The following is a 20,461-nucleotide window of genomic DNA, read 5'->3' on the forward strand; positions in this document are numbered from 1 at the left end:
GGCCCAGCCAGAGCCCTGACTTAAACCCAATTGAGATTCTCTGGAGAGACCTAAAAATGTCTGTCCACCAACGTTTACCATCCAACCTGACAGAACCGGAGAAGATCTGCAAGGAGGAATGGCAGAGGATCCCCAAATCCAGGTGTGAAAAACTTGTTGCATCTTTCCCAAAAAGACTCATGGCTGTATTAGATAAAAAGGACTAAACAAGGCTGCAAAGCATTCGTTGAAATGGTTTACGAGGGGCCGAATTTTGTAGAGCTGATCATATCCAGGGTCTCCACGAGGACAACAAAGTTCATTGTCGTTGAAGTGCATGAACTGCTCGTATTGTGCCCTGGTCATGGAGGCAGAGAAGAGGGGCATATGGTAAACTGGGTCAATGGACCAATATTACAGCAATGTACTCATTTTAACTATGCCCATTTCGAGGGATAGGCACAGAAAGGTCTTAAATTGGTTTCCATTCTCTGGCAAGGGAGGACTGGGGATTAGTGGCAATGAATTGACCAGCATACAAATTACTTTGGTCCACAATAGATCTATAGAGATCTTCCGTGAAAAACAGAGAATAAAAATCAAGTGCTGTAAAATCAACTGTTTCCACCTGAATTCCGGGTTGGCCAGTGAATGGGGGAAGTACAGGTGCTGCAGAAGTGGTGGGCTCCCAATTAGGATTGGTGAATTGTGCAGGAAGGACACTATGGGCACAACTGGCCTGTCTTTGTCTTCTTAGTGGCAGCGGGGCACTACTTTGTGCTTGCCACCTGGCCAGCTTGAACTGCACTTATGGGACTCGCTACGTGATACTGCAGTGCTGGATGTATGACCACGGTGTACCAGGCCGCTGGTGTTTGCCAGTTCACCAGAAGGATGAGCGGCACTAGTACTTCTCTGCTCCATACGAGAGCCCTGTGGTTCTTGCACCTCAACAACAGAACAAAAAGAATGGGGTCGGGTAGGCCTGACCTTGGCAGGGACCTCAACTTCGTCGTCAGTGCTATCTGTCATGGAGCCGCTGTCGTCTATAGGATCATATTCTGAGCCTGAATCTGACAGATGAGTGACTTCCTCTTCACTATCTGTCATGCTCAGAAACATGTAGGCCTCTTCACTACTGTACCTTCGATTTGCCATTTTGGGCTCTAAATTTACTGGTACAGTAGTAAGATTCACAGAAAAAAAAAAGCACCTAGGCTGTCAGCAACTGTATCAAAGCCTGATCCCTGCGATAGCGATCGCAGGGATCAGGCCTAACTCTGCGAATGCTGCAGTTATGTGTTTAGTGTTTTGTAAGCGACAGTGCTCGATCAATACTGCACTTGGGTGGGCTGGGCTGGGCGGAGGGGCAAAACGCAGGTGCTAGCGTAACCAGCCCAGATACCTGCTAACACTGCGTTTTTGGGAACCCTAAACTGCTGGGGATGCTAGTATAGATCTGATCAGATATTGATCCGTTCAGATACTATACCACTATGGGAGGTATATGCTGCGTGCGTGGGTGTTAGTGCTACTGGCACTAATCTGACCCTGCCTGGGGCGACACAGACCCTAACTGACCCAAACACCTAACTGATATCACCCGCCTTGCGATCAGGGGGTTAATAGGTACACAGATGTTTGGGGGGGGGGGTGGTGGTGAGTAAAAATCCTGTATGGAGTGATCAAGTCATAATAGACTGCACATTCTTTCTGTTCATGAACAGGAAATGTCTTTGAAGGCATGGATTTAGTTGGGCACAAGTTCTATGTGCACAGAATCCCTGGGGGAGAGGTTAACAATTGTGTTCTTGGCTTGAAGCGGTTAAACCGGGGTGATGCCTTTTATGTGCCAACAACCGATGCAGCTAAAAGCCACTTGGCTGTTATCATAATGAGTGGGAGGGGACTCCCCCCCCTCCCACCACTCTTTCTGGGCCTCCAGTCCCACTGGGAGACTCGAGACACCACCATCCGGATCTCTGATGTAAAATCCCGGAAGCAAAGTCAGAATGTCACTTCCGGTTTACTCAGCTGCCAATGGTGCTGATTAAAAAAATGACAGTATTCAGAATCGCTGATTTTGACGATCTGAATACTTTTAAGGATACTCCATAAAGAGTACCTGTCTTCAACTCTTACCATCACAAGGTATATTTACATTCCTTGTGACAGCAATAAAAGTTGCTTTTTTTTTTTTTTTTTTTTAACGGACAATGTAAAAAAAAAGAAAGAAAAACATTTTGAAAAGCGCCCCCGTCCCCACGTGCTCACACAGCAAAGAAAATGCATATGTAAGTCACGCCCACAAATGTAAACAGTGTTCAAATCACACATGTGAGGTATCGCTGCAATCGTCAGAGTGAGCGCAATAATTCTAGAAAAAGACCTCTATTGTATGTCTAACCTGGTAACCTTTTTCTTTTTTTTTAAAGCATCGTCTATGGAGATTTTTGGGTACCATAGTTTGTCGCCATTCCACTAGTTTATGCAATTTCAAAATAACATGATATGTTAGGTGTCTATTTACTCGGCGTAACATCATCTTTGACAATATACCAAAAAATTGGGCTAACTTTACGTTTTTTTTTTTACATAAAATATAGCAACGATTGTCATTTTATTCTCTAGGGTCTCTGCTAAAAAATGTTTGGGGTTTTAAATAATTTTCTAGCAAAAAATACAGATTTTAACCACTTAAGCCCTGGACCTTTATGCAGCTAACGGCCCAGGCCAGGTTTTGCGATTCGGCACTGCGTCGCTTTAACAGACAATTGCGCGGTCGTGCGACGTGGCTCCCAAACAAAATTGACGTCCTTTTTTTCCCATAAATAGAGCTTTCTTTTGGTGGTATTTGATCACCTCTGCGGTTTTTATTTTTTGCGCTATAAACAAAAATAGAGCGACAATTTTGAAAAAAATGCTATATTTTTTACTTTTTGCTATAATAAATATCCCCCAAAAACATATATACAATTTTCTTTTTCCTCAGTTTAGGCTGATACGTATTCTTCTACCTATTTTTGGTTAAAAAAAAATGGCAATAAGCGTTTATCGATTGGTTTGCGCAAAATTTATAGCGTTTACAAAATAGGGGATAGTTTTATTATTTTTTATTACTACTAATGGCGGCGACCAGTGATTTTTTTTGTGACTGCGACATTATGGCGGACACTTCGGACAATTTTGACACATTTTTGGGACCATTGTAATTTTCCCAGGAAAAAATGCCTTTCAATTGCATTGTTTATTGTGAAAATGACAGTTGCAGTTTGGGAGTTAACCACAGGGGGCGCTGAAGGAGTTAGGGTTCACCTAGTGTGTGTTTACAACTGTAGGGGGGTGTGGCTGTAGGTCTGACGTCATCGATCGAGTCTCCCTATAAAAGGGATCACTCGATCGATGCAGCCGCCACAGTAAAGGACAGGGAAGCCGTGTTTACATATGGCTCTCACCGTTCTTCAGCTCCAGGGAGCGATCGCGAGGGGGCGGCTAGAAACGAATAGCCGCGCCCTCGTCCCGGATCGCTCCCCGCAGGTTTCCGACCACCGCATGTACCGGGGGGGGGGGGGGGCGGGGGGTCCCGATCGGACCCCCGACCCCGGGAAAGGCGGGGACGTACATGTACGCCCATATGCCTGTACGTGCCATTCTGTGGACGTACATATACATGCGGCGGGCGTTAACCGGTTACCTTTCAAGCAACAAATGTCAGAAATAGGCTTAGGCGTGAAAGGGTTTTAAACAACAGTATTAAACTAAAAAAATGTTTTTACATGGATAAAAGCAGATTGGATATTCACTGGTGTGTGAGAACACCACCTTTTTTCATTCAGATAGAATAGCAGCACACTCCAAGACCACATTTAGCTGATATGCGACTGCTAAAATTGATTCACAAACCTAAATATTACACCCTTTCACCGAAAATATTGTAAAACGTGATAATTTATGGTACTAAAATAATTTCTCCAAATCTTAACAAATGAAAAGAAATTTGTTCATATGAAACAGCAGTCACTATGCCCTTCACCCAGTGTTTTGGAATAATATGCACCAGTTCAGATCAAGAAAGTATAAAGGTTAGAAGGTATCGGATGTTAACAATTGTATTACAATCCAACACTCTTACCATTTGGCTTCATAAATTAAACAAAGCCATTTTGAACTCCCAACCCAGGTTTCACTATCCGGCCTTATAGCATAGAAGTGCAAAGTGGCGCAGTAATGTTATACATTCAATTTTATGTGAAGAACATTGCAAGATTATTGTTTCACTGTACGACCGTTATTGTAGTATTGTGACTTAAATTGTTTCACTATATTTCTTAGTTGGAACTTTTATGCCCCATGCACACGAGACGCTGGTAAACGCGTGTTCAGAGGCAGTTGGACAGCTGAACACATTCAATGTTATCCTATGTGTCCATGCACACATTTAAGTTTTTCAGCGTTTTTCGGCAGTTGCGTTTATCCTCGTTTTTTCAGAAGCAAAAAAATGGGTTCAGACGCAAAAGTTTCCACGTTTCAGACGCAAAACGCCGCTAAACGCGGCGAAACGCCGGTACCGCGTTTTGCCGCAATTTCGTTTACATGCGTTTTTAAAGGTGACCTATTTTTTTACCTTAGAAATCTCAAAAATGATGGCAAATGATGAAAAACCATAAAAAAAACCATAAAAAAACAAATTGCTTGCATTGCATTGTGGACAACCCACAACTTGTGGCAGGTGACGTGACAAGTGGACAATTCACAACTTGTGGCAAGTGGACAATCCACAACTTGTGGCAGGTGTCGTGGCAAGTGGACACTCCACATCTTGTGGCAGATGACGTGGCAAGGTGACGTGGCAGGTGATGTGACCCGGTAATGTGGCAAGTGGATATTTTTCACAACTTGTGGCCAGGTGACGTGGTCAGGTGACATGGCCAGTGGACATTCCACAACTTGTGGCAGGTGACGTGGCCAGGTGATGTGGCAAGTGAACAATCCACAACTTGCGGCAGGTGACGTGGCCAGGTCATGTGGCAAGTGAACAATCCACAACTTGTGGCAGGTGACGTGGCCAGTGGACAATCCACAACTTTTGAACAATCCACAACTTGTGGACAGGTGACGTGGCAAGTGGACAATCCACAACTTGTGGCAGGTGACGTGGCCAGGTGACGTGGCAGGTGATGTGGCCAGTGGACAATCCACAACTTGTGGCAGGTGACGTGGCCAGATGACGTGGCCAGTGGAAATCCACAACTTGTGGCCAGGTGACGTGGCCAGTGGACAATACACAACTTGTGGCAGGTGACGTGGCCAGTGGATGTGGCAGGTGATGTGGCCAGGTGACGTGGCCAGTGGACAATCCACAACTTGTGGCCGGTGACGTGGCCAGTGGACAATCCACAACGTGTGGCCAGGTGACGTGGTAAGTGGACAATCCACAACTTGTGGCCAGGTGATGTGGCCAGGTGGCATGGCCAATGGACAATCCACAACATGTGGCCAGGTGACGTGCCAGGTGATGTGAACAGGTGACGTGGCAGGTGACGCGGCCAGGTGACATGGCTAGTGGACAATCCACAACTTGTGGCAGGTGTCGTGGCAAGTGGACACTCCACATCTTGTGGCTGATGACGTGGCAAGGTGACGTGGCAGGTGATGTGACCCGGTAATGTGGCAAGTGGATATTTTTCACAACTTGTGGCCAGGTGACGTGGTCAGGTGACATGGCCAGTGAACATTCCACAACTTGTGGCAGGTGACGTGGCCAGGTGATGTGGCAAGTGAACAATCCACAACTTGTGGCAGGTGACGTGGCCAGGTGATGTGGACAATCCACAACTTTTGGACAATCCACAACTTGTGGACAGGTGACGTGGCAAGTGGACAATCCACAACTTGTGGCAGGTGACGTGGCCAGGTGACGTGGCAGGTGATGTGGCCAGTGGACAATCCACAACTTGTGGCCAGATGACGTGGCCAGTGGACAATCCACAACTTGTGGCCAGGTGACGTGGCCAGTGGACAATACACAACTTGTGGCAGGTGACGTGGCCAGGTGACGTGGCAGGTGATGTGGCCAGGTGACGTGGCCAGTGGACAATCCACAACTTGTGGCCGGTGACGTGGCCAGTGGACAATCCACAACGTGTGGCCAGGTGACGTGGTAAGTGGACAATCCACAACTTGTGGCCAGGTGATGTGGCCAGGTGACGTGGCAAGTGGACAATCCACAACTTGTGGCAGGTGACGTGGCCAGGTGACATGGCCAGTGGACAATCCACAACATGTGGCCAGGTGACGTGAACAGGTGACGTGGCAGGTGATGCGGCCAGGTGACATGGCCAGTGGACAATCCACAACTTGTGGCAGGTGACGTGGCCAGGTGATTTGGCAAGTGGATAATCCACAACTTGTGGCAGGTGACGTGGCAAGTGGACAATCCACAACTTGTGGCAGGTGACGTGGCCAGTGGACAATCCACAACTTGTGGCAGGTGACGTGGCCAGGTGATTTGGCAAGTGGATAATCCACAACTTGTGGCAGGTGACGTGGCAAGTGGACAATCCACAACTTGTGGCAGGTGACGTGGCCAGTGGACAATCCACAACTTGTGGCAGGTGGCATGGCCAGGTGATGTGGCAAGTGGACAATTCACAACTTGTGGCAGGTGACGTGGCAAGTGGACAATCCGCATCTTGTGGTAGGTGACGTGGCAAGTGACACGCTAAATACAAGTACACTGCTGCTCTCTCAGCTGCTACTTACTCTGGTCTCACAAAATGTCTGAAATGGTTAAATACTGTTTTTAGAGCTTAGGGAGGGTCTTATGAGGTTTCTTAACTAAACGCTTATAAACGCAAACGCGGTAAAACGCTGCAAAATTTGCGGCAAAACGGGCGTTTTAAATGCCGATTTTAGCCTTTAAAAATGTGTGTTTAGCCGAGTTTGCACCGGCGTCCTGTGTGCATGGGGCCTTAGTGGTTTGCTGGGAATCCTTTTTTAGCAGTTACATATGCAGGCTGAATGTGGTTCTGCAGCGTAGTGGCTTCTGAGTCATATTTACCCCTTCAACTTGGAATATCCACTCCTTTTCCTCAAAATGATCAGCGTGAGGGTCCTAAAATGAAGAGACAGATTAGTTAGTTTAATTTTTTACTTAGTTTTGAAATTGTGCGCATGTAAGCCAGAATGTAGTATTTTTTTAAATACATTAAAACCTTGGATTGCGAGCATAATTCATTCTGGAAACATGCTTGTAATCCAAAGCACTTGAGAGAAGCACCTCTAAGTGTAGCAATATGGTTACATTTAACCACTTAACGACCTCCTACCGACGATATACGTTGGCAGAATGGCCACGGCTGGGCACAGGCACGTACGTCGCCTTTAAGAGCCCAGGCGTGGGGTGCACACACGCGACCTGGTCCGAAGCTCCGAGACCGCGGGACCCGATCACCTTCCCCATTCTTTTGTGTGGCAGTGACACTGATCGTCTGTTTCCTGATATAGGAAACGATGATCAGTGATGTCACGCCTACAGCCACGCCCCCCTACAGTAAGAATCACTCCCTTAGGGCCCACTTAACCCCTTAGCGCCCCCTAGTGGTTAACCCCTTCACTGCCATTGTCATTTTCACAGTAATCAGTGCATTTTTATAGCACTTTTCACTGTGAAAATGACAATGGTCCCAAAAATGTGTCTGGTCGGCAAGTGGTTAAAAAAAAATACCAAACTTCTCTTTTAAAAATGTCTTTAAAAAAAAGTGTTGTGTGGTTAAAAAAAAAGTGCCATTTAAGCCAATGTATTAAAAGAAATATATTTTAACCTATAAATACAGTGGTAATTCGTGTGCATCTAGAATACAATTAGTTTTTTTGTATATATGTAATATTTAGGATATTGGTACACCCTGATGTGAATCAAACTGTGGAGTATTTACTAACAAAAAGAAAAATACCGCGCTATCTTGTAAGAATTAATAATAAAGCTGCTAACACAGCAAGAGAGATCAAAAGTTGCTAATAAAACATATGTGGAAAAGTGTAGCACTAACAGTGAATCAATTGTGATAAAACAATCTAAATATATTGTGCAACACCACATGTGATCTAATGGTATTGGTGATAGTTAAAGTCCATAAATCCTTGACTGGATAAATGAATTAAATCCAACTAATATCATAAATATCATAAATAATGTGTTGAAAGACATTCAATAACTGGATAAAAGTCCAACGGTGAGAAGTGAAAAAAGAAGGCCACCACCACTTATGACAAGGGGCTTACCGGATGGATTGGACCCAGAAAGGCATATACCCACTAGGCCAATCAAGCTTTGTTAAAGATGATACACTGAAGAGGGTACACCATAAGCGTCTTGCGATTCGGTATTATTGAAAAGAGACCTCAGGCAGACAATGCAGGAGTAATTCCCATCTCCTTGGAGATCTGCGACTTCATTTCACATGTGATGTTTGGCTTCTCTGTTCAAACATCACATGTGAAATGAAGTCGCAGATCTCCAAGGAGATGGGAATTACTCCTGCATTGTCTGCCTGAGGTCTCTTTTCAATAATACCGAATCGCAAGAAGCTTATGGTGTACCCTCTTCAGTGTATCATCTTTAACAAAGCTTGATTGGCCTAGTGGGTATATGCCTTTCTGGGTCCAATCCATCCGGTAAGCCCCTTGTCATAAGTGGTGGTGGCCTTCTTTTTTCACTTCTCACCGTTGGACTTTTATCCAGTTATTGAACGTCTTTCAACACATTATTTATGATATTTATGATATTAGTTGGATTTAATTCATTTATCCAGTCAAGGATTTATGGACTTTAACTATCACCAATACCATTAGATCACATGTGGTGTTGCACAATATATTTAGATTGTTTTATCACAATTGATTCACTGTTAGCGCTACACTTTTCCACATATGTGGAGTATTTACTGTTTAATATAAAACAAATGTTATCTGTCTGCTGCAAGCATTAAAGTACAACCAGCCAGTCAGACGGATCAAAATTCAGCTGGTTTAGCAGGAACCAGTCGAATTTCAATCCATCTATGGGCAGGCTGGTTCTATTGGAATCAATCGACTTCAGTACAACCAGCCTGTCTGATTTTTTTTTGTGGGATTACTGCCACCGGCTATAGCCCATGATTGAAGGAAAGAAAATTACACAATGTACCATATCTGAGTCCAGGATATAAATGCTGACCCTAGATAGTACTTGACCAAAGATGGTTTTTCGCAATTTGAGAGGTAATGCGTAATGAGTACTTAGCATATATGCACTAAAAGTGGAACTAAACCCATCAATTTAATTAAAGGCATACCATGAATTAAAACTGTTTCTTGTGCTCTCAACTGAACTGTTAAATCATCAAATGGCTGGTGTCATAGCTCATCACATGTGCAGCACCATATCAACTGAAGATCAGATGCTAAGATGGTAGCTTCCTTGTCTGTAAAGGATAGTTTAGTTCCACTTTAACATGGGATTCGATAACTGGTATTAATTCCACATGAACTAATCTGCAAATTAAACCAGAAACACTACTCTCAATGTATTTTGTTCTTACTCACTCTGTAAAGAGTTGCTGTAATATCCACATTTTCAGGCACGGCCCAAACAACAGATCCACGGAAGGGGTCTTTTATCCCAGGTTGCCAGCTATGAGCCTGCAGAAAACATTAGTAAAATATATAAGAAAAACGGTGTAAAAAATGGCAAACTTTGAGTATAACCTCATATAAAACACACTAATAATTTAGCAAAATGTACCATCATCCAGATTTAGAAAAGGAATTGAATCAAGTGAACATATGATTGCAGTTGCTAATGCTGCCTAGTCAGTCTGTAATCACTTGGAAACGGGAACATTTTGTTGGACTATCTCGGTACTGATAACAAGGACACAATAAGCATCTTAAAAAATGCTTTATTACATATAAAAATGTATACAATTTTGGAAAAAACACACACATACAATCCTCCATCCAATATTCAACACATTGTTCCTGACGGGTGACCCCGTGAGGTTTCTGTTGGGGTGAAGTATAATATGGCAGTTCCTCTACCGGTTTCGCGGACTTCACCACTTCTTCAGGAGGACTTGATCTATATAAAACAAATAATATGATAAACCAAAACACAATAAACAGCATGCAAATATAATACATAGAATACAAAACTCGTATACAGTCGTTGTTTAAGAACATGAAGATCTGCTCAACCAGTAGTAGGACCATAGACCAGGACATCTCAACAATGTCCCCTGTGGCGAACGGGGGATGTAGGTGCCACTCTCTATTAAAATAATTTAGCCAGGTATAGCTTAGTAATCATCTCAATCATTACTAAGCTATACCTGGCTATATTATTTTAATAGATATTTGGTGGGGTATTGTATGCATGTGTTTTTTCAAAATTGTATACATTTTTATATGTAATGAAGCATTTTTTAAGATGCTTATTGTGTCCTTGTTATCAGTACCGAGATAGTCCAACAACATTTTCCCCTTTCCAAGTGATTACAGACTGACTAGACAGCATTAGCAACTGCCATCATATGTTCACTTGATTCAATACCTTAGGTGTGAAAAAATGCACGTTAATTAAGAAAGCTTTCAAAATCAAAGTGGTAATAGTTTATTTTTAGCAATATAAAGTAAAAAAAAAGTGAATGAACAGAAGATAAATCAGTCAATAGTTGAAAACAGCACCAATTCTTCTAGGTACACTTGCACACAGTTTTTGAAGGAAAGTGGCAGGTAGGGTGTTCCAAACATCTTGGAGAACTAACCACAGATCTTCTGTGGACATAGGTCACCTCAAATCCTTCTGTCTCTTCATGTAATCCCAGTCAGACGTGATGATGTTGAGATCAGGGCTCTCTGGGAGCCAAACCATCACTTCCAGGACTCCTAGTTCTTTACCGTGAACAGTTCAAAATGACATTGGCTGTATATTTGGGATCTTTGTTCCCAGGAAGAGACAGAAGGATTTGAGGCAGCCTACAGCCACAGAAGATCTGCGGTTAGGTCTCCAAGATGTTTAGAACAACCTCCCTGTTCAGTTCTTTCAAAAACTGTGGGCCGGATTCAGAAAGAGATACGACGGCATATCTCCTGGTACGCCATTGTATCTCTGAGTTCCGCCGGTCGTATCTATGCGACTGATTCAGAGAATCAGTTACGCATAGATATCCCTAAGATCCGACAGGTGTAAGTGTCTTACACCGTCGGATCTTAGGCTGCAATTCCAGGCTGGCCGCTAGGTGGCGCTTCCGTATTTTTACGCAAGGAATATGCAAATGAGGATTTACGCCGATTCAGAAACGCGCCAAGTTTTGAAATTTTACGCCATTTGCGTAAATCGTTCGCGAATACGACTGAACGTAATTTACGTTCACGTCGAAAGCAATGACGTCCTTGCGACGTCATTTAGAGCAATGCACACTGGGATATTGCGCCATAAGTTAGAGCGGCGCAACGTATCGGAGATACGTTATGCGGGCTGGCCAGATACACCATTGTATCTGAATCCGGCCCTGTGTGCCTAGAAAAATCAATGCTTTTTTTTTTTTAAGACAAAAGGCAGTCACACAAAAATGTTGATTTGATTTGGATTTCGATCTTTTTTTACTCATTTTATTAACCACTTCAATACAGTGCTTCTAAACCCCCTTCTTACCCAGACCAATTTTCAGCTTTCGGTGCTCTCACACTTTGAATGACAATTACTCAGTCATGCAACACTGTACCCAAATAAAAATTGCGTCCTTTTTTTCACACAAATAGAGCTTTCTTTTGGTGGTATTTAATCACTCGTGGGTTTTTTATTTTTTGCGCTATAAACAAAAAAAGACCGTAAATTTTGTGAAAAATTGCCTTTTTCTTTGTTTTTGTCATAAAATTTAGCAAATTAGTAATTTTTCTTCATACATTTTGGCCAAAATTTATACTGCTACATATCTTTGGTAAAAATAACCCAAATTGGTGTATATTATTTGGTCTTTGTGAAAGTTATAGAGTCTAAAAACTATGGTGCCAATCCCTGAAAAATGATCAATCTGATCACACTTGAAGTACTGACGGCCTATCTAATTTCTTGAGATACTAACAAGTCAGAAAAGTACAAATACCCCCCAAATGACCCCATTTTAGAAAGTAGACATTCCAAGGTATTAAATAAGTAGCATGGCGATTTTTTTTTAAGTTGTATTTTTTTCCCACAATTCTTTGCAAAATGAAGATTTTTTTTTTATTTGATTTTTTTTTTACAAAATTGACATATTAACTGGTTATTTCTCTCACAGAGCATATGCATACAACAAATTACACCCCAAAATACATTCTGCTGTTCCTCCTGAGTATGGGGATACCAAATGTGTGGGACTTTTACACAGCCTGGCCCCATACAAAGGCCCAACATTGAAGTAGCACCATCAGGCGATCTACGAGCATAAATTGCACATCTCATTTCTCAACCACCTATTACACTTTTGAAGGCCCTGGAGCACCAGGACAATGGAATTGCCCAAAAAATGACACCATTTTGGAAAGCAGACACCCCAACGTATAATCTATGAGCCATAATGAGTCTTTTGAGCGGTTATTTTTTCCAGAAGTTTTGGGAAAATGTGGAAAAAAAATGAAAACGCATTTTATTTACACAAAGTTGTCGATTTATAAAGATATTTCGAACACATAGCATATGCATAGCAAAAATGACACCCCAAAATACATTCTGCTACTCCTCCTGAGTATGGGGATACCAAATGTGTGGGACTTTTACACAGCCTGGCCACATACAAAGGCCCAACATTGAAGTAGCACCATCAGGCGATCTACGAGCATAAATTGCACATCTCATTTCTCAACCACCTATTACACTTTTGAAGGCCCTGGAGCACCAGAACAATGGAATTGACCACAAAATGACCCCATTTTGGAAAGCAGACACCCCAATGTATAATCTATGAGGCATAGTGAGTCTTTTGAGCGGTTATTTTTTTTCCAGAAGTTTTGGGAAAATGTGGAAAAAAAATGAAAATGCATTTTATTTACACAAAGTTGTCTATATATAAAGATATTTCGAACACATAGCAAATGCATAGCAAAAATGACACCCCAAAATACATTCTGCTACTCCTCCTGAGTATGGGGATACCAAATGTGTGGGACTTTTACACAGCCTGGACCCATACAAAGGCCCAACATTGAAGTAGCACCATCAGGCGATCTACGAGCATAAATTGCACATCTCATTTCTCAACCACCTATTACACTTTTGAAGGCCCTGGAGCACCAGGACAATGGAATTGCCCACAAAATGACCCCATTTTGGAAAGCAGACACCCCAACGTATAATCTATGAGGCATAATGAGTCTTTTGAGCGGTTATTTTTTTTCCAGAAGTTTTGGGAAAACGTGGAAAAAAAATTAAAACTCATTTTTTTTACACAAAGTTGTCCATTTATAAGATATTTCCAACACATAGCATGTACATAGCAACAATTACACCCTAAAATACATTCTGCTACTCGTTCTGAGTATGGGGATACCACATGTGTGAGACTGTTACACAGCTTGGCCACATACAGATGCCCAACATCCAAGTAGCACCATCAGGCATTCTAGGAGCATACATTACATATATAATTTCCTGGCAACCTATCATTTTTGAAGGCTCTTCATATTTCTAACACATAGCATGTACATACCTAGAATTACAATCCAAAATAAATTATATTGCGGAAAGGGTAAAAAAAAGTCTTACCTGTGCTTTTAGTAGTGTCCACAGAAGAGAGCACTGGTCCAGGCAGCAGTCAGGGATGTGCTTAGCGACAGCTAAAGTGATTCTCCAGGCAGCATATTTCCAGGTAGCAGTGGTCTGGCTCGTTCATGCCGCAGGCAAATATGATGGCAGGCATGATGGCAGTAAGTCAGCAGCAGGCTGAGGGCTGCAATCGGGTAAGACCTGTGCACAGGGGCACAGGGGTAGAGGCTTCGACCCACCCAAATCTCTATGAAGCCTCTGGACTCCAGACCCTAATCCGGAAATTACGAAACCCGGAGAAAACAAAAAAAATGTTTTCTCCATCCGGAAAAACTATTCTGGAGCCCCTCACATATGTGAGACCCCTGTGTACTACAATAGCAGGGCAACAGATCAGTCCAAGTGGTAGGCAAAAGCATAGTCCATAAAACAAGCCAGGGTCAGTTCACGTGAAATCAGTCCAAACGGTAGGCAGAGGCATTGTCAAAAAACAGGCCAGGGTCAGTTTACGTGGAAGTAGTCCAAGCGGTAGGCAAAAGCATAGTCCATAAAACAAGCCAGGGTCAGTTCACGTGAAATCAGTCCAAACGGTAGGCAGAGGCATTGTCAAAAAACAGGCCAGGGTCAATTTACGTATAAGCAGTCCAAACGGTAGGCAGAGGCATAGTCAAAAAACAGGCCAGGGTCAGTTCACGTGGAAGGCAGTAGGATGAAAATGGTCAGAAAATGGTGAGATGGGGAAATGGTTAAAAATATAGACTAATATTTTAGGGATTCATGATAATATTCGAAGCATTCTCCAATGCAAAGGCCAGGTTGGGAGGGACATCGGGGACAATGGTAGCTGGTATCTTTTCGAAATCCTTTTTTGCTGCACACGCGACATCTTTTTTGCCGTCTTCGGCCTTCTTCGGATGGTGGGATGTTGTAAGGGTAGTGGCGTCCATGAAGTCGGCTAACAACATCAGAGCAAAGGGTTTCAGAGGGGGGTCTTTGTGGATAGATGAGGGCCGTGACTACTTCTTCTGTGAAGTGTAGGAAGGGGGCAGGGTTTTCAGTGGATTTGGAGTAGACTACATAAGAGTTATAAATGGCCAAATGGATAAGGTAAATTGCTACCTTCTTGTACCAGAATCAGGACCTCCTTATTGATAGATAGGGCTGAATCATTTGATCGTTGAAATCCACCCCCCCCCCCCCATGTACAAATTATAATCTTGGACACATGTCGGCTTTTCAATGGGACCTCGTCTTCGTTGAACAACAACAGCAGTGTCATTATGAATGGTGGACAGCATGTGCACGTCTCTGCTATCCTTCCACCTCAAGGCCAGCACTTCGTTGCACCTCAGTGTTGCTCTTTGCCCCCTTCGCAGCTTTTTGCTTACAATGGATTGTGGGAAGCCCTTCCTATTTTTTCTGGAGGTTCCGCAGGCTAGGGTTTTTTCAACATATAAGTGTCGGAAAAGGGGCAGGCTCGTATAAAAATTGTCAAGGTAAAGATGATATCCTTTTCTCAGGAGTGGGTAAGCCAGGTCCCATACGATTTTTCCAGCTGTGCCTATGTAGGCCGGGCACTCAGGGGGCTGGAGCTGGGAATCTTTTCCTTCATATATGCGGAACGCATACAAATATCCCGTGGCTCTCTCACACAGTTTGTAAAACTTGACACCATATTTAGCCTTTTTACTAGGAATATATTGCTTTATTCCTAGACGGCCACAAAAGGGTACCAGGGATTCATCCACACATATGTGTTTATCGGGGACATAGTTCTGCAAATTGTTGGGAAAGGAAATTTATCAGGGGGCGAATTTATGGGGGAGCTCATGTCCAAAATGGGGGTGGGAGTGACACAGCCCCAAATCCACAATGGCTCAAAAGTGATATGGTCCAGAAATATTTAGACAGAATAAAGGTGGATAAAGCACCTGGACCTGATGGCATCCATCCACGGATCCTAGGTGAGTTGAGCTCTGTCATTTCAAAGCCACTGTATCTAATATTTAGGGACTCATTAAAGACAGGAATAGTACCACTGGATTGGCGCAGGGCCAATGTGGTGCCCATATTTAAAAAGGGAACAAAGTCTTTACCAAGTAACTATAGACCTGTTAGTTTAACTTCTATAGTTGGGAAGATACTGGAACGTTTAATAAAAGACCACATGGATGAGTTCTTGCTGGAAAAAAACTATTTAAGCAGCAGACAACATGGATTCATGAAAGACAGAAGTTGTCAGACAAACCTGATTTCCTTTTATGAAGAGGTAAGTAAAACCCTGGACAGAGGCGTGGCTGTGGACGTGATATATTTGGATTTTGCAAAAGCGTTCGATACAGTTCCGCACACACGGCTCATGTGTAAGGTAAGGTCTACAGGATTGGATATATCAGTTTGTAAATGGATAGAAAACTGGCTGAAAGACAGAATTCAGAGAGTCGTGGTTAATGATTCTTACTCTGAATGGTCCAATGTTATGAGTGGTGTACCCCAAGGTTCAGTGCTGGGACCCTTACTTTTCAATATATTTATAAATGATATTGGGTCTGAGATCAAAAGTAACATTTCTGTCTTTGCAGATGACACCAAGCTATGCAGTGGAATAACGTCCTTGCAGGATGTCTCCAATTTACAAGCCGACCTCAATGCTCTGTCTGATTGGGCGACTGAGTGGCAGATGAGGTTTAATGTAGATAAATGTAAAGTTATGCACTTGGGGGCTAAGAATATGCATGCCTCATACATACTAGGGGGAGTACAACTGGGGGGGTCTGTAGTGGAGAAGGATCTGGGGGTTTTAGTTGATCATAAGCTCAATAATGGCATGCAATGCCAAGCTGCGGTTTCCAAAGCGAGCAAAGTCCTTTCTTGTATTAAGAGAGGTATGGACTCCAGAGACAGAGATATAATTTTGCCCCTGTACAAATCATTAGTAAGACCTCATCTGGAATATGCAGTTCAGTTTTGGGCACCAGTTCTCAAAAAGGATATAGGAGAACTGGAGAAAGTGCAGAGAAGAGCAACCAAACTGATAAGAGGCATGGAGGAGCTCAGCTATGAGGAAAGATTAGAGGAACTAAATTTATTCACTCTTGAGAAGAGGAGAATAAGGGGGGATATGATCAACATGTACAAATATATAAGAGGTCCATACAGTGAACTTGGTGTTGAGTTATTCACTTTACGGTCATCACTGAGGACAAGGGGGCACTCTTTACGTCTAGAGGAAAAGAGATTTCACCTCCAAATACGGAAAGGTTTTTTCACAGTAAGAGCTGTGAAAATGTGGAACAGACTCCCTCCAGAGGTGGTTCTGGCCAGCTCAGTAGATTGCTTTAAGAAAGGTCTGGATTCTTTCCTAAATGTACAGAATATAACTGAGTACTAAGATTTGTAGGTATAGTTGATCCAGGGTAAATCCGATTGCCTCTCGGGGGATCAGGAAGGAATTTTTTCCCCTGCTGTAGCAAATTGGATCATGCTCCGCTGGGGTTTTTTGCCTTCCTCTGGATCAACTGTGGGTATGGAGTTGGGTGTATAGGATTTTACTGTGTTTTTTTATTTTGTTTTTTGTGGTTGAACTGGATGGACTTGTGTCTTTTTTCAACCAGACTAACTATGTAACTATGTTATACAACTTATCGGAATCTGGATGATTACGGGGAGGGCACTGGGTATTGTCATTGATATGAAAGAATCTCATTATCATTTCATATCGGGACCTGGGCATTGTGGCAGAATACATGGGCTGGTGGTAGATGGGTTTGGTGGACCAATAGGAATGTCCTTGAATTTTTTTGTTAAGCCCCATGTTTATGGTAAGGCCAATAAACAATTTGAACTCCTCCAAATTTACTTCTCTCCACTCAAATGGACGGGCATAAGATGATTGGGGGTTGTTGGCAATAAACTGCTGGGCATACAAATTTGTCTGGTCGATAAGGAACTGCAGAAAAGTGTCAAAAAAAGATGAAGAAAATCAATTTCTAAAAAATTTTGGGTGTTGGCCTGCACACCTGGCTGTGCTGTGAAAGGGGGAATAATTGTTGATCCAGATCCGGAAGGCAGCCATGTTGGATTGGCAAGAACATCTGGCATAAATGTAGTGGCCCTGGCTCCTGGGGGACGTGACACTCCAGGAGTTGGGGGGGTTGAATTTCTTGCGCTGGTACTTGGATGTGATGTGGCAGCATTGGTACTGGGCCTGGGCATTTGTTCGCGAGGGGTTTTCGCTGGCGGCATCGCTGGTACTGGACCTTTGTTCCCGGGGCCTATTGCTGGCGGCAGCGCTGGTACTGGGCCTATTGCTGGCGGCAGTGCTGGTACTGGGCCTATTGCTGGCGGCAGCGCTGGTACTGGGCCTATTGCTGGCAGCTGCCTGGTTTTCAGAGGGCCTTGCCCTTTTAGGGGGGACCCATTCTTCATCTGAGTCATTGCTGTGTTCAATCGGTTCAAATGACGAATTTGATTCGGAATCAGAAATGGAATCTGATGAGAGCTCCCCGATGCTCTCATCGGTCATTGAGATGATCTGGAACGCCTCCTCACCAGAATACAATCTTTTGGACATTTTGGCGGGTAGCTGTATACGATGGGTGTCAGGTGACGGTCACTGATGGGTGATGCTGTGACGGGAGATGGTCACTGATGGGGTGACAGGCCACGGACGGTGACGGGTGATGGGTGACAAGCCACAGACGGTGACGGCGATGGTCACAGATGGGTGACAGACGATGGTCACTGATGGGGTGACAGGTCACGGACGGTGACAGGTGATGGTCACAGATGGGTGACAAGCGACAGACGGTGACGGTCACAGATGGGTGACAAGCGACAGACGGTGACGGCGATGGTCACTGATGGGTGACGGTCACTGATGGGTGCACCGCTGATGGTCACTGATGGGTGACGGGTGATAGGGCAGGTCACTGATGTGTGACGGGTGCACCGCTGATGGGTGATGGGAGATAGAGCACAGTCACTGATGGGTGACGGGTGATGGGTGACAGGTGCACCGCTGATGGTCACAGATGGGTGACAGGGCAGGTCACTGATGGGTGACGGGTGACAGGACGGGTCACTGATGGGTGACGGGTGACAGGACGGGTCACTGATGGGTGACGGGTGACAGGACGGGTCACTGATGGGTGACAGGACGGGTCACTGATGGGTGACGGGTGACAGGACGGGTCACCGATGGGTGACGGGACAGGGCAGGTCACTGATGGTTGACGGTTGATGGCAGTCTCTTTGTGTGACAGGTGCACTTTATGGGTGACTGTTGGGTGACTGGTGACAATTGGGGGGGCAAAGGGACAGGTGTGGTGGTTGTGCAGACACTACAGAAACACAGAACTAACTCACTGCTTCTAGCTCTTCTCTCCTCACACTGGAAACAATGTGTGAGGAGAAAAAGAGCTGGCAACAGTGTTGCAGGCTCTGTGTTTACACTTAGTGATCAGGCTGTGAATGGATCACAGCTGATCACGTGGTACACAGCCCTGACCAATGGCTGTGTACCATTGTCGGTGACGAGCAGTGTTCCCGAGAACACGCTGCCACCGACGTGCACTCGCGGCGCGCGCGCGCCGCATACAACGCTTCTTCCTATTTTGTGATCAGCCGTGAATTCATCACGGCCGATCACAGGGTTAACAGCGCATCCGCGCCGCTGTTCACCCCTGTCGGTGACGAGCGGTGTCTCGGTGACACGCCGCCACCGACAGTACAGGGATGCGCGCACGCGATCGCGCGCATTCCCTATTTAAATGACAGGACGTCATATGACGTCCTGTCAGAACAATGGAGTCCTCCGCCCGCCGTCATTTGACGGCGCGCGGTGGACAAGTGGTTAATTGATAAAAAATATTTCTATTTCTAAAAGCTTTCTTAAATAACAACATTTTTCTTACACTTGTCTTTAACTTTTGCACAGTACTGTATTAAAATGTGCTTTTTACTGAGCATCTAAAGCACTGGTACAACAGTGGGATGTCGCGGTGCCACTGATTTAGAATTATACCCCAATTCATACACTCACTGGCAATGCACCTGAACCATGCATTGAAACACCATTTAACATTAATGTCTCGAAGAATTTACCATTATTTATACTTAGCACCTGTGCCATGCAGGTGGGTAGACATCTCTGATGGGGGGGGGGTCTATTTCTTCAACAGTATTTTTGATATTCTCAATTAAACAGTATTTTAAATGACAACATAGATGTCCACATACGTGACATGTTGCATGTTTAGGGATAATAGACTATCTCGCTGGGCAAACATCTCCATGACTAACTAGGTCAGCTGAGGCCAATAAACCAATCTACGGGTAATCTACAGGGTAGGAACCCTAGTTGAGAAAAAAATACATACGGTGGGGATCGAAAGTTTGGGCACCCCAGGTAAAAATTTGTAATAATGTGCATAACGAAGCCAAGGAAAGATGGAAAAATCTTCAAAAGGCATCAAATTACAGATTAGAAATTCTTATAATATGTAAAAAAAAGTTAGATTTTATTTCTATCATTTTACACTTTCAATATTACAGAAAACAAAAAAATGGTGTCTGCAAAAGTTTGGGCACCCTGCAGAATTTATAGCATGCACTGCCCCCTTTGCAAAGCTGAGACCTGCCAGTGTCATGGATTGTTCTCAATCATCATCTAGGAAGACCAGGTGATGTCAATCTCAA

General features: G+C 43.9%; 1 protein-coding gene across 5 annotated transcripts in view; it reads right to left on the reverse strand.

Moving 5' to 3' along the window:
- LOC120917489 (EH domain-binding protein 1-like) overlaps window positions 1-20,461 on the reverse strand; it is a 468,369-nt gene that overhangs the window by 270,065 nt on the left and 177,843 nt on the right. For all 5 annotated transcript variants that reach the window (XM_040328818.1, XM_040328816.1, XM_040328817.1 and 2 more), the window contains exons 3-4: window positions 9,565-9,660; window positions 7,040-7,093 (exon numbers count right to left, since the gene is read on the reverse strand). In XM_040328818.1, the coding sequence (XP_040184752.1) occupies window positions 7,040-7,093; window positions 9,565-9,660 (150 nt within the window). The remainder of the gene's footprint in view (window positions 1-7,039; window positions 7,094-9,564; window positions 9,661-20,461) is intronic.

This window comes from Rana temporaria, chromosome 11, assembly GCF_905171775.1.
Source record: "Rana temporaria chromosome 11, aRanTem1.1, whole genome shotgun sequence".
Lineage (NCBI taxonomy): Eukaryota > Metazoa > Chordata > Amphibia > Anura > Ranidae > Rana > Rana temporaria.